Raw genomic sequence first — 22,808 nt, 5'->3', positions numbered from 1 at the left:
GAGCCCGTGTCACACTGGTTTCTGTTTGTTTAAATCCGACAATGTCATTCGACTGTCACTGTGCTATCCCACTGTATTTATTTTTCACCCTCCGGGGTACCACATTTAGTATCAGAGACACTCCTCGTGGATCAGAAACACTAGCGGACCACACACTGCGCACAAGCCGCCGACGCTGATTTCATGCTGCTGTTCTGTGGCAATAACTCATACAGGAGACCACACACTCCCACTCTTTCTACAGATGGAATGAAGTGCTACTGATAAGACCGTGTGGGAGTGTATTACAGCGCAGAGCTGCAGAAAGGAGATGACTGTCAGCGTCCAGCAGGAGAGAATTAACAGCAGGTGGTAGCAACAGAGTAGCATTGGTCATCAAAACTCGTATTGTATGTGCTGGCAAACTGCACATAAACATGTTGAATCTGCAATTCAAGGAGTTAACTGTGTGTGGACATAAGAATAAAATTAAATGTAAATCCTTCTTGTGCTTCAGCTGCATACAGGAACTCCCATCAGTTTGGCAGCTGGGTGCCATGCTGACTCACAGGCTCCAGAACCTCATAGTGGATCTAAATATAATTTGCATCCAAAAGACGACTTGAGGTAAATGTCAGATTCTATGTTGCGCAGTCCTATTTCTTCCCCAGACTGCTGTGAGATATCAGTTAGTTTCAGGTGATGAAGTTCAAAAGAAAGTCAAGAGGAGTCCTCTCAATGTACTGTAAGATGGTAAAAGAGGAATTTCATCCAAAATACTGAAAGAACCCAGCTAAAAAGGTTTGGGCCTCAGTGAGCACTGCTGGAGGCGAAGGTCGTGGCTCTGAGAATGTAAAGAAATAAACTCCCGGAAATGTACATTTTTGTTGAAAGCAGTATTTACACGATTAATCGATACCCCCACAAAAAGTAGCAAAGTTAATTACTGACATGTAAACAATCCTTATGATTTTTCGTTTTAACTAAGGGGATTTTGAAATTTTACTTTTAGATATGCATATATGTCCAATCAGCAAAGCTCTCTCTGAACAAGTCACAAGACTTCTGGAACAAAGTGCTTTGACTGACGAGACATAATGTACAATGCCATGTTTGGCAAAAACCAAACACAGCATGTCAGCACAAACGCATCATACCAACTGACATGCACGGAGGTGGAGGGCTCATGATTTGGGCTTGTTTTGCAGCCACAGGACCTGGACATTTTGTACCCTATAGTTGCGCCCTATAGAAGTTCTCATTGTTCCTCTTGGCGATTCACAGAGGTGCCTCAGTGCAGCATCAATGTGTACTATTACAGTGCCTTGCGAAAGTATTCATCCCCCTTGAACTTTTCAACCTTTTGCCACATTTCAGGCTTCAAACATAAAGATATAAAATTTTTATTTTTTGTGAAGAATCAACAAAAACTGGGACACCATCGTGAAGTGGAATGAAATTTATTGGATGTGTCAAACTTTTTTAACAAATAAAAAATAAAAAGTGGGGCATGCAATATTATTCGGCCCCTTTACTTTCAGTGCAGCAAACTCACTCCAGAAGTTCAGTGAGGATCTCTGAATGATCCAATGTTGTCCCAAATGACTGATGATGATAAATAGAATCCACCTGTGTGTAATCAAGTCTCCGTATAAATGCACCTGCTCTGTGATAGTCTCAGGGTTCTGTTCAAAGCGCAGAGAGCATCATGAACACCAAGGAACACACCAGGCAGGTCCCAGATACTGTTGTGGAGAAGTTTAAAGCCGGATTTGGATACAAAAAGATTTCCCAAGCTTTAAACATCCCAAGGAGCACTGTGCAAGCAATCATATTGAAATGGAAGGAGTATCAGACCACTGCAATCTACCAAGACCCGGCCGTCCCTCTAAACTTTCATCTGGAACAAGGAGAAGACTGATCAGAGATGCAGCCAAGAGGCCCATGATCACTCTGGATGAACTGCAGAGATCTACAGCTGAGGTGGGAGAGTCTGTCCATAGGACAACAATCAGTCGTACACTGCACAAATCTGGCCTTTATGGAAGAGTGGCAAGAAGAAAGCCATTTCTCAAATATATCCATAAAAAGTTTCGTTTAAAGTTTGCCACAAGCCACCTGGGAGACACACCGAACATGTGGAAGAAGGTGCTCTGGTCAGATGAAACCAAAATCCAACTGTTTGGCCACAATGCAAAACGATATGTTTGGCGTAAAAGCAACACAGCTCATCACCCTGAACACACCATCCCCACTGTCAAACATGGTGGTGGCAGCATCATGGTTTGGGCCTGCTTTTCGTCAGCAGGGACAGGGAAGATGGTCAAAATTGATGGGAAGATGGATGGGGCCAAATACAGGACCATTCTGGAAGAAAACCTGTTGGAGTCTGCAAGAGACCTGAGACTGGGACGGAGATTTATCTTCCAACAGTAATGATCCAAAACAGAAAGCCAAATCTACAATGGAATGGTTCACAAATAAACGTATCCAGGTGTTGGAATGGCCAGGTCAAAGTCCAGACCTGAATCCAATCGAGAATCTGTGGAAAGAGCTGAAGACTGCTGTTCACAAACGCTCTCCATCCAACCTCACACATGTAATACCATATTGCTTCTTTGACTACCTCCCTTGCTGGCCCCGAGGCGTGTCAGCACTAAACACAACTGCAGATCTCCAACAGAACGGCTGAAAAACAAAAGAATCAATTTGCTGCAATGACCCAGTCAAAGTCCAGACCTTGACCTGCTTTAGTAGGGTTGAAAATGCGCTTTGCACAAACCTCATTAAAATGAATGTTGTAATGAGACAACTATTAAATATTGTGAGAAATTGGTAATATCATACAGAAAACATTCACTTCAAGTTATTGTAGCTAAAGATAGTTAAACAAGCTGAGTCATGGGGTGTTGCTAAGTTTTTCACACACTGTTCCTGCCTTTTGGCTTTTGCTGTAGACATGATAAAGACCTCAGAAAATGGGACTTAAAAAAGCTTAATATGTTACCTTTAGAAAACATGCTTATGTCAATAACACAGTATGGTGTCTACGTTCAACACTTTTAATTTGATACTATCTGGAAACATGCGATCTCTGACATGATTCGACATGTATGTTGGAGGACCTCATCAATATTTCAGTTGAACAACTGCACAGTGTTGTGGTGGTTGAAACCATTACCTCACAGCAAGAGGGCTCCTGGTTAGAGTTTGCATGTTCTCCCCGTGTATGCGTGGGTTCTCTCTGGGTACTCCAGATTCCTCCCACCTCGAACCAAAAACATACATCTTAGGTTAATTGGTGACTCTAAATCAGGGATGGGCAACTGGCGGCCGCACACGGCCCTCGTCCTCACTCAGTACGGCCCGCAAATAGATCAATAATAATTTAATCATTTAAAAAAAAAAAAAAACTTGTAATTATACTGTTAACCGATAGAGGGCGCGCCATACGCAAACAATAGCGGGGCCGGGCCGCTTTCCGCAACAGCGAATAGGAAAGTTAAGAGCCATGGCCGCTAGCAGTGGCAAAAAGAGAAAACTTGACTGAGAAAATCGCATTTTTCAGCCAAAATGGGAAGAAGAGTACCTCTTCAGTTTTGTTCTTTGTTATGAAGGAGTTCAAATTCCTTTTTGCACTTTTTTTAAAGCAAATGTTTTGTCTTTGTTGCTTATTAAGGACGTGTTAAAATGCATTTATATGCAGAAAATAGTTGTATGTTGGTGCAATAAACATACAGATATAAATTCATATAAAATGTGTTCTTATTGAGAATCATTTGTAACGTCTTTCATATCCAATTATTCCAAGTGCGTGGTCATGGCCCTCCAATGATAGTGCTGAAAAAATGTTGGCCCTCTTTATCATGGAAGTTGCCCATCCCTGTTCTAAATGGACCCTAGGAGTGAGTGTGATTGTGTGTGGTTGTTTGTCTCGTTTGTGTCTGTGTGGCCCCTGTGATGGACTGCCGACCTGTCCAGGGTGCACCCTGCTTCTCGCCCAATGACAGTCGGGATAGGCTCCAGCCCCCCCACGACCCTGAGTTACATTAAGGGGGTATAAAAAATAGATGGATGAATGGATAATTGCATTTGTATTTCTGTATATTTTATATTTGTATAACACACCCCCATTACATGAAAAATGAAGGCATGTTGTGAAACTGGCCAACTGAAGTTGGAAGTAAAGTATTTTATGCATGTAGGGCCAAAGGCTGTTCTTGCTTTATTAACTGTGATGTTCAGGAGTTAAATTGGTTCATTGTGGGGAGCTGTTGGAGCAATTACATTAGACGGTTAAATGGGATTTCTTGTATTTGGACATTTTTTGTAAACAGTAAAAATGTTCAACATTTAAGCTTAAAGATTTCTACATCTAGCTTTTTCTTTCCTGGCACAGTCTCTCCTTTTCTTCCTGAGTGCAGCCAACATGGCTCCTCTCTGCAGTGTGGCACTCAGGCTCCCTGAGTACAAAGTGACACTGCAGTATGGCTTGTCTAGCGCTAGCTCAGCAGCCCATCTCACCCTGGCCCACATGTGCCCAGATGACCCCGCTGTGTTTGTGGCTGTCCTTTGTTTTCTCTGTGCTGGAGTGGAGCTGCCAGTCACCACCACTTGAATCTTGGAAGAAACTCTGAGGGTGAGAGGTAGCCTCCTACCCTGCAGGCCTGCGGGTATTTGAACACTTTCATCTCCATGGCAGAGGTTTTTCTATTCCCACCAATGGGAATACAGGTATGAATTGCTGGTCAAGTGCCACTAATATTGTTGAGATGGACTAAATCAGTGGCATAGTACAGAGTAGGTGTACCTCCCACTCTGAAGGGGGGCAAATAAAAGCTGTGTAGTCCAGTAATCCACCATCTAGCTGAATATGCTGCAAATTGAGTTTGTTCTGCCTTTTATTTGCAAGCTATTTCTTCATGTGTTACTAAAGCCACATGAAAGCTGCTTATCTCGACTACAGGCTAGCTGCTGCTCTCAGCTCTTTGAGACAACTGACAAGCAATTAACCAGGAATGACACCGTCTGAAAAGATCCTGAACAGAAAATCTATGAAAAACCTTGTTCACAGTACACAAGTTTGTAAAACAAAGGTCTTAGCTTTTTTACAAAGTATCTGTCGTCTAACACATATAACACGTTTCCACTCACATCCGCTTTACTCTGAGTTTTGTAGGCCTGACACTCCTTCTTTTGTCCTCCATTTGTTCAGCGTCCTCAAATTCTTTAAGGACTCTCTGCACGTCATGCTGAGAAATGCCACGTTTTCAGCGAATAACTATTTTGGAATCACTTTCTTAATATTACTCTATGCCTGCCAAACTGTGTTATCTTTGGCATTTTTCAGAGAGGCAACTAAAAAAAGACTAGATGTCTCTCTGTGACAGGCGGCTTGTGCCAAAGTGCCTAAAGATACCATTTAAATTTGGTTGTTGTTCATGTGTAAACACAACACTGGTTGATTCCTTGAGTTAGGCTTCCTTTTTTAATGACTGAATGATTCACAGGTCACCGTTAAGTGGCTTAATACACATTTTTTTTTAAATCTGCCAGTACCCAAAGAATAACTTTGACAGACCTTTAGAAAGCCTAGTGAACTATTGCTCAAGACCATTTGAAAAGTTTACAAGAAAGACTTTTGCTCAGTGCTTTGTATATGCTGCTGATTTAATTGGACTGTCTCCAGATAAGATGTGTGGCTTTTCTTGGCTGTTTTATTGATGTTGACATATTTGAAAACTTGGTGATGGTGGTGACAGATGGTCAGGCTATCAGCGATGTTCTGTCAGGTCCGTCATTTGTCACCATCAAGACAATCCAACCGGTTGTTGCTGAGATGAGATGAAACCACTTGGCTTGGCAACTGCTGAGTCAAATTCTGTTCTGCACAATCTTTTCAGCATTCCTTTAACTTTTCTACTGCTGCTGTACTTCCACAATTACCTACTTGTCTACTTCATTCCCACCCACAAATGTTTCCAAATAGGATTTCAAAGTTTAGAAGTTATAAAATACACTGTTATGGTTAGTGACGTGGCATCCCTCACATGACGTGGTGCAACCCAATTCAGAACAATATCCTGCCAAAACATTGTCATTTCACAGTTTTTAATTCTGGATTGTGGAGCTACAACATGTTGGATGTGAGGACAAACATTGGTGAGACTTGGCTGAAGCTGCTGTGGAATTGCAGCGTTATTAGTATTGAGAGCTTCCTGCTGTAAATTTTCTGCCTCTGAGCCCAAGTAAAAAAAAATTAAAGAAATAAAAAAGGTCCTCATGACGTCACCTGTGTTATTTTACTCACACAACGAAAAATCCTGCCACGTACAAATGTTTTATTTTTATTTTTTTAGTGTACAGCTAATAGTGATGAATAAGCTAGATTTGAATGTAAAATAGGAAGAAGGTACCTCTAAGTTGAAGACAGTCTCATGCACTGATGTCCTTTATATCTGTCTTTTGGGCTTGTAATATCTCATGAATTTATTTATCCCTTTTTTTTTCAGGATGAAGCCACGGGCCAGCTGTGCAGCTCAGAGGGACCTTGTGTGCACAGTTTACCCTCTGAGCGGTGAAAACAGACCAGCCGGCTCCAGAGCCAGCGACCACCATGGAGAGCCTCAGCACCACAGGAGCACATTGTCATCGATCTGTGTGGAGAGCTCCATCAAACTCCCGGTTGGACTCTCAGGTAAAGTGAACATAATCTACTCGCTACAAAGTGCAGCTGGGGTGAACGTCTCTAATCATTTTTCAATAAGGAGTCAGACAGTGCATTAGCAACTTCCTCGTTCTCAGAGGAAAGACGAGTACAAATTCAGACAACTACATGAGGAATTACAGCTTTACAGCCGCCTAACCACAAGGTGTTAATTTACAGCACGGATTTGATCTCACAAAGTGGGGACATGGAAATAAGATCTCAAGTGAGCTAAACCGCAAAGCACTCCATTTATCAATGACAGAGCCTGCTGCATGCATCCAGGTAATGTAACTCTGGTGCTGAAAGGAAGGAAACAGAGGAATCTTCACTTATTTAGCAAATCGTTTTTCTTGTTTTGATCGGTTGGAACACTCAGTCAAACAGAAGAAAAATCTAAACACTGTTGTGAAAAACTATGGAAGCAAACGCAAAGTATGAGAATGGTGGAGATTGTCAAACTCTCAGCAAAAAAGGGAACAAGAACATGTCCGAGCATCTGAATTTGAACATAAAGTGTTCAGGCACTGCAGACAGATCGTGTGGGTTTTAAACTGTACGCATGTTTATAGCTTCAACCTCAAAGATGTTCAGGTCTTTGGGTTTGAATTCGCACGTAGTTAATATCCTTAGGTGGCGATGGGTCATTATTTTTTCAGGTATTTAGTCATAAATCCCAAACATTAGCAACTATTTGAATGGAAAGAGTAGAATCAGACACATTACAAGGAAGTGACCTGACACTTCCTGTGTTAGACAAGAATCTAACACAGGATTCTGTCATTCAAAGCAAGAATGACAGAATCCTGTGATGTGTGCTCAGTCCCTCCCCTCAATGAGCCAATTGTCTCACAAACTGGGAGGCACATCCAGTCAAATGTCCAGTTTCCCGACGGGTAAACTGAAGCTAAAAGCTTCTCCGAATGGAGCCATCAGCAGAGCACATAATTTACCTTCTGCAACGTCTAAAAACCTCAACTGCTTCACAGAGCTACATTACAACGTGTCCCTTCTGCATCAGGTAGAGTTGGATCAGGGAACATGTTGCAGCATGGACTTCATGCAGTTAAGAGACAAGTGAGAGTAAAAATCCACCATCTATCTCTTGCTCAAACCACAATGAAATGATTGAGGTTTGAGTCATTTTAGAGGGTGGAAAAATGTGCTCTTCTCGTGGCCCCTTTCTGAGTAGCTTTTAGCTACGCTCACCTCTCAGGATTAATGTCTAATTCAGATATTTCTTACGAAATATCCCTATTAAGGGGCCTTTTATAACAACACAGCAGTTGTCCATCAGTCAGGTCTTGAGCATCTGCCCCTTTAGTAGTTTTAGTGTGTTGACCAAGAAGTAATCAACAAAGGTACACAGATAGGAAGCAAGGAACAAACAGAACACACTAAAGGACTAAAAAGGGCTAAAAGTGGCTAAAAAGGACACAATATTGTAAGAGGTACACAAAGATAGACTAGCTAAAACAAGAAGTGACGAACAGAAACCAAAAATCATGACAAAAATGTGTAAAACGGACAATACACATGCAAGCCTACCCACTCTGATGATACACACAGGGACTGCATGAAATGTCTTAAATGTCTTGCAATATGTAAACATTTAAAAGATTCAAATTATATACATGAATGGAAATTTAGTATTCATACAAAATATACAGTGTAATGTTTCATTTGGTGTGAACTTGATGAGGACACTGGGTGAAAAATCAGGAAACAAAAACTGGCATTACAGTGACGTAGTTTCCTAAATGAATTCCATGTCCGTCCATTAGATGCATGGTTTTACCAAGAACCATGAATATCAATCTGGTGGTGCTGAGGGAAATGTTAGGTCTTAGATTTTATTTTAGATGACTTAAAACTTCATGTAAGTCATTTAATTTTGCCTCTCCGTCTTCATACTGCTGTGGTATTTCGGTCAGATTTCTCCTTTTAAAGAGGAAATCATTTTGAGTTATGTCTGTCAGGCATTTGGTTTGGCATACACTTTCAGACCAAAAATTAATCTCATAAATCTCCCTAAAGAAGCTTGAAGCCGACCAGGATAAAGATATATAAAACTCTGGTTACTCTGGTTAAGTTAGAATATGGGTCTATCTCCCCTTTGTTTACATGGCAATGGGTGATGGGATGTACAACTCGCCAACTATATTGAAGAACAGAGGTGTCAGAATGTGCTTCAAAGGTCACTGCTACATAATCCAGCACAGAACCAGCAACCACCATCGTTGGCTATAGATGAGACCCGATCGGACCTCTAGTTGTGGAAGAACTTTTCAAATGAAATGGTTGTAGCTGCAGAATAATGACAGACTTTTCTAAGTTGTCTAAGAATGAGCTGCTTCACCCACACATTGGGAGAATTGAATGAAATTAGCCGTCTGAGAAGTTGTTTCCACAATAAACTATTTAGCAGATGAGTGGAGATCACGTATGACAGCGAACACCTTTGGACTGTCAGCACTAGCACTCTGGAAAGCAGTTCACTGAGTATGTACCACTTGTAACCTGTGTGCAGAAGGCCTTTACGCTATAACTTGTCTCTTGTGTTGTTCTGGCTGTGCAATGCAGTGAAATTTATGCAGTAACCTTTTTTTTTTCTGGGGTGGGGCTGAAGGCATTTTTTCAAGATGTTCATGCTGCCTAATCAGTGAAAACCCCATTTACAGATTTAAAAGATTGTTTGTTCAGTGAGAGAAGCTTTAATTGGAACATCGAAATCATGACATAAGCCATTAGTCATCATAGAAACACCTGTTATACAACTTAATGCCATGTGTTATGAGAAAATCACCGGGATTTAAAAACAGGCTCAATAACTTCACTGACGGCTGTGAAAAGAGGTCATGAAATCCTGCGTCTTCGACTGTTGGAGATTTGAGTAATCCATGCTAAATAATGGGACACGCTGGGTGGCATTGAGTGAGCAGGCTTATTGACCCCTCTCGTGGCTGTGATTTCTGATGCTCAGTGGGGAGCATGAGCAAATCAAAACCAGCACAGCTGGAGGGAATGAAGGAGCACTGCTGCCCTCCAGGAAAAGCAAAAGGGGAAAATTGCCTGTAGCAGCGGTGCTAGTGCACGTCCGGCTCTCCAATCAATCACTGTCAACATGCAGCGTCTATGTGTGCCTCCAACTGGAGCCGGACTCCAGCCCACCGCACTTCTGTTCAAACATACAAGCACGCGACAGTCGCTGTCCTCATCCTTCAGATTTTCAGGACTCCACCTGAGGATCCCTGTCAAGAGCACAGTGTTTATGATCCAACCAGAGAATGACAGCTTAGTGGAGACAAAGTGAAGCTTTTTCACAGCCTTTGGCCTGCGAGGAGTGGCAAAAACTACTGTGTGCAAAAACCTCAGACCCTGGAAAAGATTTAAAAACAGACAGACAGCATATACAGCTGATGGGCACTGTGTTAAAATCACACCTGGAATATTTATCTCTGTGGCACTGAGTGTTGGCCTGATGTTATAGTTTGTGATAGGATCAATAATAATAACTAACTGGAAGTTCTTCTTTACCCACCTGTTTGTCTACCTATATATCACTTATATGTAAATGAATGATAAGACTTTATAAAGCACTCTTTCTGAGCGGACTCATCTTACTGCTGCGCAAACTGGATTCAGTTTATGAATGCGCACCTGCAGGAGGACCTGTGCCGGAGGCGACGGTCGCTGTGCAGCGTAATGGAAAAGCTGCAACAAAGACTCGACATCTGACTCATCTTCACAAAGCGCTTTCATTATAGGGAACGGGTGATGAATTCAACTGCGAGAACACTGCTCACTCCTGGAGCACTGCAAAAATAAAACCAATTAACATTACTTTTAGGGGAATAAGCAAATACTCGTTTCAATCTGTTTGGCTCCAATGAAATTAGAGTTTGGTGGACATTTACAGTGTGGATCTCAGATGGGTTGTCACCCTGTAGGAAACAAAAGTAACGGAATACAAACTTATCCATAGGTTGTTGTATTCTGTGGGGCAGCGCTCATGTAACATGATGGAAAGTGCTTGGTATATGGAGTAAAATGTGCAAGGCCTTGCCATGAATGTTACCATGGAGATTCATTTCAATGCTAACCGTGAACCTTATGTGCAGTTGATATGAAAGGTGCACGGGTAGGAAGGAAATAGAATTGTACAATATCGGAAACATTGAGCAGGATGAGTCTTTAGCAATAATCCACAAAGGTCTATGGGTTTCCTGACAGGCGAGCTAAAGCTAAAAGCAAACTCAAGCATTATCAAGGATTATTGTAACAGCGAAGATGTATCTTAAACAGTGTTGGTCAAGTTACTTTTAAAAAGTAATTAGTTAGGCTACAGTTACTAGTTACTGCTCCCAAAAAGTAATTGAGTTAGTAACTCAGTTACCACATTGTAAAAGTAATTATTTACTCAGCAAAGTAACTGTGTCATTATTTTTTACGTTCTATAACATCTTTAACATCAAATATGTTTAGATTAACTGATTGAAGAATAAAAACTCTACATACAGTAATTCAGAACATTCGGTATTTATTTGAACTCAATAGATTGCAGCCTGCCATATGATGCAAAGAAAGAAATAAATAAATAAATTCTGACCCGAAAAATGGAGTGTTGTTTGTTTTCGAGTGGCTCCGTCTCCTTCCCTGGGGCTCACGCTAGCTGCATTTGGGCTTGGGGTTGGGTTAGCTAGCTGCATTTGGGCTTGGGGTTGGGTTAGCTAGCTGCATTTGGGCTTGGGGTTGGGTTAGCTAGCTGCATTTGGGCTTGGGGTTGGGTTAGCTAGCTGCATTTGGGCTTGGGGTTGGGTTAGCTAGCTGCATTTGGGCTTGGGGTTGGGTTAGCTAGCTGCATTTGGGCTTGGGGTTGGGTTAGCTAGCTGCCTTTGGGCTTGGGGTTGGGTTAGCTAGCTGCATTTGGGCTTGGGCTTGGGCTTGGGTTAGCTAGCTGCATTTGGGCTTGGGCTTGGGCTTGGGTTAGCTAGCTGCCTTTGGGCTTGGGCTTGGGGTTGGGTTAGCTAGCTGCATTTGGGCTTGGGCTTGGGGTTGGGTTAGCTAGCTGCATTTGGGCTTGGGGTTGGGTTAGCAGCTGCAGAAGCAACAAGTGCTTCATTTTCGCATGGGTTGATGTGAGGTGCTTCATTAGATTTGAGTTACTTGAGGCAGACGTGGATAAAGTTTTTTTCCCTGGGCATAGCGTGCACGTTACATACACATTCTTGCCTTTTATCTCCACGAGTGAGAAGTAGCGCCGGTACTTCCAGTTAGAGAACGCTACCTTTGAACTTCCCTGGCTCGTCGCCATTGTTGCTGTCTCGTGTGTGTTTAGTCGTAGTCGTCAGCGCGTGCAGTGAGACAGCGTGAGCAGGTCATCCGCCCACACAGCCAATCATCATCACATTTGCAACGGTGTCATCATCCCCACCCCTGCTCTCTCCAGGCAGCTGATGTGTGGCCTAAAGCCTACAACTAAATTTTAGTAACGCGCCACTTTATATTCTCAGTAACGATAACGGCGTTGTAATGATGGGGAAAGTAATTAATTAGATTACTCCGTTACTGGAAAAATAACGCCGTTAGTAACGCCGTTATACTTAAACGCCGTTACTCCCAAAACTGATCTTACAAGTCTGTGACTTGTTGCCTGCACACTGAAACTACTTTGAAAGGTGTATTGTTGCTGATATGAGGTAGATATGGTGACCAACAAATGTTTCTACTGTCTATCTACTGTTCAAGACTGTTTGAAATAGGCACAATGTCAAAACTTCTCCGAGCTGCAGGTAACACGCATGTCTCACACAGCCAGCATTGATGCTTTATTCTGTTAACAAAGAGTTTAAATGAAATCCTCACGTTCTGTAGGTGACACCAACACACCACGCTCCTGGTGAAAAGCCAGTCTAACTGTTAGCTTTACCTAATCTGCCAGAATTAATCTTTGATTCTCCAAACTGAGAGTGTCTGGTGTCTGTGGGAACTAAGGCATTGACTGCCCACGAGTTCTTTACATAACCCTTCTTAAAAAAAAAAATCCAAAATATCTCTTTCAATTTCCCCTGTGTGGAGAACGTACAAAGAAAAACATAGTAGCAGTACAAATGTAAATTTCATGGGAAATTCCTACATTTAGCGCTGTGGACCAAAGTAGATATTTCACATGTGTCATGTGACTGAACTGCTGCAGCACGTCTTTGCTCTATGAAGTGCAAAACTGATTTGGTTTCATAGCCCACAAGCGCTGTTTTTATCCCAGACGATCTGCTGGGAAACAGTGTTCACAACCTCACCAGCACCGATCTGTAGAAAGACAAGTCATGAAGCTATAAACACAATATATTGACAACTAAGGGCACATTTCAACCAAAAGCACCTGAACTTCTCAGGGCTTCTATCAAGGAGCTAAAAGATTGTCGATCTTTTACCTTTATACTCAGGAATAGCATTGTGGGGGAATTGGGAAACAGACAGCAGTTTGTATTAACACAAAATCTGTTAATGCTATGCATTTCTATGAGTTGGTGTTGTTTTATTTTTTGTGCCCTGGAACCACTTAGAAACTGCTGTGAAACGGATACAGTTTTGTTGTGCAGATTCAGTCCATGCTTGTCTAACTGAGAGCTTACTGGCCTTAGCTGTAGAAACACGAGAAAGTGTGTTTCAGCTGCTTGCACTAATAATCTGGTAATGTTTCACATGTCGAAAGACAGACAAGGTTTGTGTGTGCGAGTGCCTTAAAACGTTATAACCGCTGTGAGACAATCAGAGATTAAGGTCTTATTGTTTAGATTCCTTGTTTTCTCCTTGTTTACAGTCAGAGTGTCTCTCACTGGCTCTGAGGGGAGCCTCAGCTTCTCTCAGATGTATGAAGTGGGCATCAACCACTGAGCTGGAATATTGTGTTTACAAATATTAACAATGATTCCTGCACTACAAATTGAAGACAATAAACTTTATAAGCTATGACTGATATGTTTAGACCTCGGAATTTGCATTGGAAATTGGAAAGCAAAGGTTCCAGTGATCGACGTGCAGCTTGTGGCACCGAGGTGTTGGTAGAGATGAGAAAGGTTGAAAGCTTTCAGGTACTCCTTCCAGGGCTAGAATGCTGCTTCTACTGTTTTTTTTCAAAGAATAAAATAAAGGCAGGTTATGGACCATAGGAAGTGAAGGAGCACAATATCATCCCACCCCCAACATGTATTTACACCCCCAGGCAAGTCCAAAACAGGGCAAAACTGAGAGTGAATATTGGCAGAAACACTCATTTAAATGTCTTTTTGTGATGCTTGCATCTGTAGACTTTTTGTATCTAGGTCGTATTTCTATTTCTATATTTCATATTTTTAGACGTTGGCAAACTTAGAAACCAAATTACTTTGAGTACTTCAGTTTCACATTGTTCAGAGATTATTGCCATCATACAGACATCTTTGATATGGATTTGATCTTCGCTTCGCTTTTCCCAAAGCTTGACTGGCACCTGAAGTGAACCAAACACTTTTAATCTAAAATGTTGTCTGACGACATCATCATTTTCCCATACATTTGACTCAAATACTTTATCATTCATGAAGTATTAGCATTTGATCCAATCTTAACATGCTGCTTAACCTGATTAAAGTTTATTTAACTGGGCTTCAGTGAGACTTTTGATGTTGGTGCATCAAAAAACAAAAGGAGAGTTCTTACTTCGTGTTTCTGCTGCAATCTTATTGAAAACAACTTTGATACAGTTTAAAGTTACCCTTCAAAAAAATCCCATGTGTCAGTCTTCTGTCGTGTCCCGAGCTCTACATATCTACAGTATATAAACATGTTGATATTTCCAGACATTTAGCAGGGATGGCTTTCACCTTTTAAGCTGTCTTTAGTCTCCCGGCAACACGGCCCAGCATGGTGACAAAGGCAGGGGTATATATATGCTCTATAGCACGCCATGGTTGCTTTTCTCCCACTGAGCTGAGTTTCAGTGACAACACCTTGCACTCACCACACGCTTTATTCACTAATTGTCACATTCGGTGCAATTAATCACAAGGAATAAATAGCGTCAACTGGTAGGTCAGTCTGGGTGGAGAGGACGCAGGTGCCGACAGATGGGCAACAGCAGCCCGCATCGGCCCCACAAGGCCGCTGGTCTGGCATGTGCTTACATCATCACAGCTGGGCACCACTGTCAGACCTTTGGCTGGGTTTTATAGTGGTCATGAAGTCTACGTAGGCCGGATGACCTCCTGAGCACTGTACCCACCAGGACGTGCTACAGATGTTCCGTTGTTTTGCTTGTCAACAGTGAGATAACAGTCAGGTGCATCCTCCATCTGTAGCTGACAGACGTTTGAATCCTCTGTGGGCGCAATGGCTTTTCAGGCCTGAGAAGCAGCCTTTCTCATCACATAACAACTTCTGCACCTGCTAATATTACAGCTACTATTAATGTACAATACTACTACCTTTTATGTTGGGACTGCACGGTATTAAGGTATTGTTTTGGTAAATAGAAGCAGGGCTTTTTTCAAGCACAGTGTTGGCACTCTTCAATTTACTCAGTGATTAAAATGATAAAATGAAAAAAAAATGAAGAAAAAAAAGCCTGGGAAACAGATCAGTTGCATCAATGATTGGAAGTGAGATTTTTCTTTTTATGATATTCTTGAAGTGGTTTCATTTGATAGCCTTCAATAAAGGATTTAGAGGAATGGAATACTTTTTCAAGTGAGGCTTTTTAAATGAGCTCTGGCCCTGGTGGTGTTTCTGTATCATGTTCACATGTTGCTTCTTCTTCACATGATAGAGCTCTAACCTGCATTTGTGGATGGCTCCAGAAGCAAAATGTGTTCAAGGGGCAATGACTTTGGGAAGCGTTCCTGAGCCCATGCAGTGATTTCCTTGACATAAGCCTGTTTTTGAAGCAGTGCTGCCTAAGGACCTGAAGATCACAGGCATCCAATATCGATTTCCTGCTGTGTCCCTTGCAAACAGAAATTATTTTTGATATTTTGATTTATGTACCGTAGATGATCAAATATTCGGTCTTCACAATATCCCAATCTGATATTGCTCCACAATTTTGTAGAATTATTTTTTTCAGTTTATTGAACCGCTGCCTATCTTTACTTCCGAGACACTCTGCCTCTAAGGTGCTCTTTTTTATACCGAGTCATGTTACTGACCTTTTGCCAATTAATCTAATAAGCTGCAACATGTTCATCCAGCTGCTTATATTTAGCACCACTTCTTTTCCAACCTTTCATTGCCCCCGTTATTTGCAAATCGGAGAGCCGCTGCCCATCTTTACTTCTGAGACACTCTGCGTCTCTCAGGTGCTCTTCTTATATCGAGTCATGTTACTGACCTGTTGCCAATTAACCTAATTAAACGCAGCTCGTTTTCTCTTTTTCTTCACTACCTTTTTTACACCTACTTTTCCAGCCTTTGTGGACCCTGTCACAACTTGTCTCACTCTCAACATTTAATGTTTTCCAAATTCTGATGTGGAAAAAATGTTTTTTTTTAATTACATTTTACTGAACATTTTTTTTTAATCGGGGTTGTATTATTACAGCAGGAGTTATTGCAAACACAGATGTATAGATATTTAGTTATTGTCATTGAGACCTTTATTGAGACAACTAAACTATAGTTTTAGTAATGCTACTAAAATTCCAAAAAACGCTTTTTTAGAACATCTCTGTGCTGCAGCCATATCTGCTGCTTCTGCTATTACTATTACTTCTTTACTTTTATTATTGTTACCCCTTGTGCGGTCTTAACATTGTGTTTACTCTCCTTGTCCTAGGTTCAAAAATGACCCGCCCAACCAAAGCCCCAAAATAAAGCAACTTAATTGAATTTTAAATCCAAAATCTATTTTCTATGATGAAACCACCTGTTATTTATCTATTCAACTCAATTCAATACATTTTTATCATGTATTTTTTGCTACATAATACAAAAAGACTTTTTTTTTTTTTTTAACCACAAACCAACAGTTGGACCAACATTTTTCTTGTTTTCTCACTTTTCTTTTACATAATAAAGGTTTATTATTGCTATTATATAAATTTGAAGTAATTACTCCTGAATTAATTATATTGAAAGACAGTGAAAAAAAAAACAGTTAAAAAAACAGTGAACTTTTGTCTGGTGTTTAAATGTTTTTATAATTCACGGGTCAAAAATGACCCATAAGACAATCTTTGTACCCTAGTGGTGTACAGCCCACATGGAAACATAAACAAAAATAAAGTCTGACTTTTTCTAATGATGGGGTCCCTTTAGGAAAAGTCATGAAATTTCAAGTTGTAAAAAGATAGTTTAAGGTATTTTTTCTACAGCTAAACATGGCAGTGGGTCACTTTTGACCCGCAGGACAACAGGAGAGTTAACAAATACTGTAACTCCTTTCGCTTCTATGTTCACTTCCTCGAAGATATTTGCTTCACACGTGACCTCTGCTGTTGCTGCTGTGCTTGGTTGGATATACGTGCAGAATGTCCCTGGGGAGGTTCTGGATGTTGTATTATACATTAGGCAGTGCAGACGGGGAGCAGAGAAAAGAGGGAGGGATGTTGCTGTAAAGCTAACAAGTGCGAACCTACAGCACGCTGCATTATACAAGTGTGTGGAACTCATACGCTGCTGCAAAAACCTCTCCGCAGAACTCTCATTCATATTCATCAAACTACTCCGGGGTTTCCTTTAATTTGTCAGCCATTAGTATATTATGTAACTGTCCTCTGAGTGTCCACTTTATTATAATGATGGAGAATGCTGAGATATTAATGAAAAGAGCCCTTCAGATTTATAGTGCACATGACAAACGTGCAGTGCTCCTGCACCACTGTGGCAGACTGTATTATCAAAGCCATCTCTGATTACTTTGTGTAAATGTACACGACAGACAGTGTGAGAATGTGAAATCACACATCTTAAGACACATCTTTGTTCTTTACTTCCACAGACGCGCACGATGACGTTGAGTTTAATTAACTTCCAAAAACGGCTCAGAGTTGACACAGCCCAGATCGTTTCCTTATCTCTGCGCGAGAGTTTTATTTCAGGCTGCAGGGGAACCAATCTGGTTTCACCATTTCTGAGAGGGAAAATTCCCTTCCTGTTGCATGTACAGGTCAGAGCATACGGTGGTAAATCTCTTTCTGTCAGCTGGCTGCTATGTGCGAGAAGGGCCTCCCAATTACGCCATGATCTAATTAAAAAAAGAGAAGAAAAAGGAATCAAAGCTCCACGGCCCTGAAGACACGGGTGCCTGCATCAAACACTACCTGAAAAGAACCGTTAGCTTGAAACCTCCTTGGGAGTGCCAGGTGAAACAGGTCAGCCCCGTGAGGTCTGGAGCAGCAAATAAAAAGGAAAAATAACGAAAAGATATCAAGCTGATCCCATCCTGCGAGTCTCTTAAATATCCCATCTGTCAAAAACTCACATCACACTGACAGTTCTGAACACATTGTTCCAAATGAAATATCATCACATGACTGTGAACAGTTTCATCCAATGATTGTGTCCATTATGTCCATTCTCAGCTTCTCTCTCTTTCCTGGCCTGAGCTCTAATAGGCAGACACAATCATCTCATGTTGCAGGGCTATTTTCAGCTGCAAATGAAGACACATGATGGGACGGACTCAAAATGAGGGAGGAACATCTTTAGATACAAATAAGACATTTGTACATATTTATGGGATCGGTTTATATGGGGTCTTGAGATTTTCATGGGGTTCAGCAAAAAAAAGACATCACCAGAGATATTTTAAGATAACAGTAAATATGATTTGATTCATCCTCTCTGAGGGAAAATTAGTCAGTATTTATTTAGTCAGTAAATGTTTTCCAATTTTTACCTGCAGGTCAGTTTTTAACGTGATGAACTGTATTCTTTTAATTCTTTTATGTAAAACAACACATTCAGAATTACATTTCTTCATTCTGCTCAGATTTATTAACTCAGGGTACCTTTGAGCCACCCCTCATTTATTTATATTGTTGTAATCTGTTAAAGTGTTCTTGAGCAATAGTTCCACAGACTTTCTGAATGTCTTTCAAAGTTTTTCTTTGGACACTGGCTGCTTTTTCACTCATTTCCAGTCCAGTCCGTGTATCTAATCATTTCCAGAGGAATGTTTTTGTTTCCCACCGAGCTATTAACTGAAAGCATATCTCAGCATCGTGTGCAGTGACTCCTTTTTAGGAATTTTAGGAATCTTGTCAAGTGGAGGACAAAAGAAGAAGAGGCCTAAACAGGCCTAAAAAGCTATCTGAAGAAGATGAACATCATCTGAAAGTGATGTGAGGAAAAAAATCCAGCAAAGACCTCAGAGATGCATCTGGGCCTTCAGTTCATCCATCTACTGTTCACTGAAGCCTCATCAGAAATGGGCTCCATGGAAGGGTGGCTGTCAGGAAGCTGTTCTTAAGGAAGGGAAACAGGGAGAAAAGGCTGAGCTGTGCCAAAGGACACAAGAAGTGGGCTGAAAATCAGTGGCAGCAGGTCTGATGGAGGGATGAATCCTCCTCAGAGCCCGGAGCTCAACTTTACTGAAGCAGTGTGGGATCATGTTGGCAGAGAACGGAACAAAAGGCAGCCGACTACTTCAAGAAATTACAAGAAAGCTTGTGTAAGAGGGTTCAGACTGTGTTGAAGAATATAGGTGCTAATACCAATGATTTGACTTTGAAGCTTGAATTGTACAAACTCTGTTTTTTAACATCAGTACTGTATTTGTCACTGCACGTTTCCTGTTTTTCTGGGAAATGTGGGGTGGCTCAAGAAACCCTGACCCAAAGAAGTTAAATTGATGTTGTTTACATTTTGTTGTAAAGATTTAATGTATCACCAGTATCTTCGAACAAGGGTTTGTAAAGTGAGTAACAGTCGAACCTCAAGCACGGAAATTAAATCTGCATCTCACAGCAAAACAGTTGCAGTTCTTGCTAAAATACAGCATCATTTTTGTTCTCAACAACTTAAACTTTTCCAGGAATTTTTTTTTCAATTTTATGCATCACAGGTGGAAAAGTGGGAATATTCTCTCAGCTGTTCTGTTAAGAGGATCATAATATGCAGAGAGCGGTTTTCTACAGAGGAGACGCAGCCTGCTGCAGTGAATTTAACCACTTCTCACAACATGAATATTACAATGAGTTTCGGGCCTGGAAACAACAGTGGATCCACCTTCACTGTGCTGTGCACTCATCCCTGTTAAGTGTTGCCTGGCAAACAGGACAGGGGGACAGGCCTGGTGCATTAAGTACACCCCCCCCCCCCCCCCCCCCCCCCCCCACACACACAGGCTGAAAGTCCTAATGTTGAACAACACAAAGAGTTTCTATGTGACCTGACACATGACCAAGTAGCTGATTGAAAAGTTTAATATTGTTTTTATTTTCTTTTTAATTTAGCTTCGTTTTATACTTAAAACTGTACCTAATCATTTGCTCATTTGAAGTAATAAATTATGGAGAAAAAACATTTTAGAAAAGCATCAAACTGGTGGACTGTATTTGGCATTTCAGAGGAATCGTAAATTAATCTATTTTTGTTTTTCAGCTGCAGTCACCGGCAGCTTGATTCAGAAGTTAAAGAGCCGTATTGTTTGAGGCTGTGAACAACACACACACGATGTAAAATCTATCCCTTACGGAAGAAACAAGGGAAACAACACAAATGCTCCCTGAGCTCGAACCGAGGAGCGGAATGAGCAGAGATGACGTCAGCTTTGGGCTGCTGAACTGTCGGGCCGCCTGAGGCTGAACTCACAGGAGCTGTCCGTTCAGCACCACCACATCTCCTCCTGCATCAGCCCCGTCCTCAGGCAGACTTTCTGCTGCATGCTGGTGACGCCCCGTCAAAAGTTCAATCCTCAAGCTGCTCCAAAGGAAACGATTCTGAGATTGGTCTGAAGCCAATGTTTTATTCCTATTTGTGATGTGTATGAGTATAAATCCAGATATTCTTACTTGCCGTCACGGTGATGCTCATTCAGAGCTCAGTCTGCAGACTTAGTGCTGCAACATGTTGCTTACAAACTTTATCTACAGACTTGCTGTATAATATGAACCTCTCTGCTTTCAATATCAACACGTGTCTTAACCTAATTGCTGCCTACAAACCATTTCACTGCCTTTAAAATGTACTTATTGCATAATAGATTGCGTCGATTACCGCTCGGTTACACTGATTTTGGAGACTGATTCATCAAAGAGACTGAGACTTACCTATGGTGGTTATAACTGTGATGGCAAAGTAAAACGATCCTGCGAATTTCCACTGCACTCCGGCTCTGTGGGGCTCAGCCTCCATGATGATGCTCTCCAGTTTGCGGTAATCATCCTCGCTGATGTTATATTTCCCCTGGAGACGCTTCTCCTCGGCTTCCAGCTGCTCCTTTTCGCGCATTTCGAAGTCGGACTCCAGGGCGTCAAAGACGGCGGCCCCTACGAGCAGGTATGTAAACGTGCAAATAATCAAGGATAAGGTCCGCACGTTTTGCCGCTTCATGGCCAACAGGAACCGGCGACCGAGGGGTTCATTTCCCCTCGGATTCCCCGGGTAGGCGCAGCAAGCGAGGGGAAAGCCGTGCGGACAGCGCCTGGAGGCGGAGGCGCAGAACGGTGCGCTCTGGGGACGGTGGGCGCCGGAGTCGGAGCACCGGTGGAAGTCCCCCGCCTTGTGCTGGTCCCGGTGACAGATCCCCAGATCCTGCTCCTGGTTCGAGGAGAGACACAAGAGACTGCTGGATCGCCTGGACCAGGAGCCCTGCAGCCGAGAGACCCTGCGCAAGACCTGCCCAAACCAAGTCCTCCCTGTGCGCAGTGCCATCAACAAACTGCTTCCAAGATTGCCTGTTGGTCTCTGCTCTCCTCAAACCAGCTATATAGATGATTAAACTATTCAAACTAAATGAATTGACGTTGAGAGATATTTTTTCAATTGAAATGCTTTCCTTTCTTTGATGCTCCACTCGAACTTTTTGATGTGGATCAAAATGTCCAACAACTGGGCATCTTTCCTCGCCTTTAAGTTTCAGCTGAACAGCAACCTGTTCACTGCAGCCTCATCAGCGTGCAGGCTATTTTTAGCAGCCATTGTCCAAAAACAGCAGAGGGGGTGAAAAAAACAATCAATTTAGTGTCCGTGCAATCCGCGAATCTTCCTCGCGAACAGCGAACATCTTCATCAGAAATGTGCTGAGTCGTCCGGAAGATGGGAGGGTCACAGGAGAACGCAGGGGAGCACGGAGCGGGGAACGTTCCTCACAACATGATGAGCGGCTCTTCATGAGAGATAAAAAAAAAATCACCGCTCATTTCTTTTTGTCCCCCGCTTTATTCCGCCAGCAACTCACCACTTGTTGTAGGACCTGAAAAATACTTAAAGAACAGAACAAATCTGCTGCCGGACAACAGGTCCGGCGCGAACAAGTTTCCACAACTGTAGATATTTTCTTTTCTGGGTGTGTCAAAGCTGGGATTGAAGACAAATGTACTTTAGAGCTGAGCTGAAGCAGAACAGAAAACAGATTAGTGCGCGCTCAGTGCCCGCAGTGGCACTCATGCTCCGTTGCGCACCACCAGGCGCGCTCCGAAGCTCCCCTTCCGAACTGCCCGCTCACCAGTCCGAGCTGATTTATGAGAGAAAAGAAAAATGTTTTTGTCCTCGTCGTGTCTCTTAGTTATCCACGCGTGTCACGAACTGCTCGTATTTTGAAGCTACCACATTTTATGTCTCTCTACACACACTCCAGACTCTAATCGGTGGGCGTCGCTCCTCCTGTCTGTGTTTTTCTCTTTTTCCAAAGTGTCACGATTCACTCCACTCGGGCTCCTGCCTGAGTTTCTGCCCGCACTTGGAAGCCCGAATCCCCGCGGGAGCACAACTGACAGCGCCTCTCCTCCCACCCCCCTCCCACGATGACCACACCTACTCATCGTATGGACGGAGAGCTTTAACTTCAACTCAGATAACACACACATTGAGGGGTTTTGTTTATTATAATTACATTCCAACAGCGGCGGGAAATCCTGTTTCCACATCAGTGCGCTGTCCGTGGTGCTGAAAACTAACTGCCCCACAGAGAAGGATTTTTCTC

The 22,808-nt window shown here is 42.2% G+C and overlaps 1 protein-coding gene across 1 annotated transcript in view; it reads right to left on the bottom strand.

Moving 5' to 3' along the window:
* kcnk9 (potassium channel, subfamily K, member 9) overlaps positions 1 to 22,569 on the bottom strand; it is a 53,590-nt gene extending 31,021 nt beyond the window's left edge. The window contains exon 1 of the mRNA XM_075450109.1: positions 20,935 to 22,569. Within this exon, the coding sequence (XP_075306224.1) occupies positions 20,935 to 21,538 (604 nt within the window). The 5' untranslated portion in view covers positions 21,539 to 22,569. The remainder of the gene's footprint in view (positions 1 to 20,934) is intronic.
* Positions 22,570 to 22,808: the final 239 nt, after the last annotated feature.

This window comes from Odontesthes bonariensis, chromosome 18, assembly GCF_027942865.1.
Source record: "Odontesthes bonariensis isolate fOdoBon6 chromosome 18, fOdoBon6.hap1, whole genome shotgun sequence".
Taxonomy (NCBI): domain Eukaryota; kingdom Metazoa; phylum Chordata; class Actinopteri; order Atheriniformes; family Atherinopsidae; genus Odontesthes; species Odontesthes bonariensis.
The sequence above is the reverse complement of the archived record's forward strand: the minus strand, read 5'-3'. Positions and strand labels throughout refer to the sequence as shown.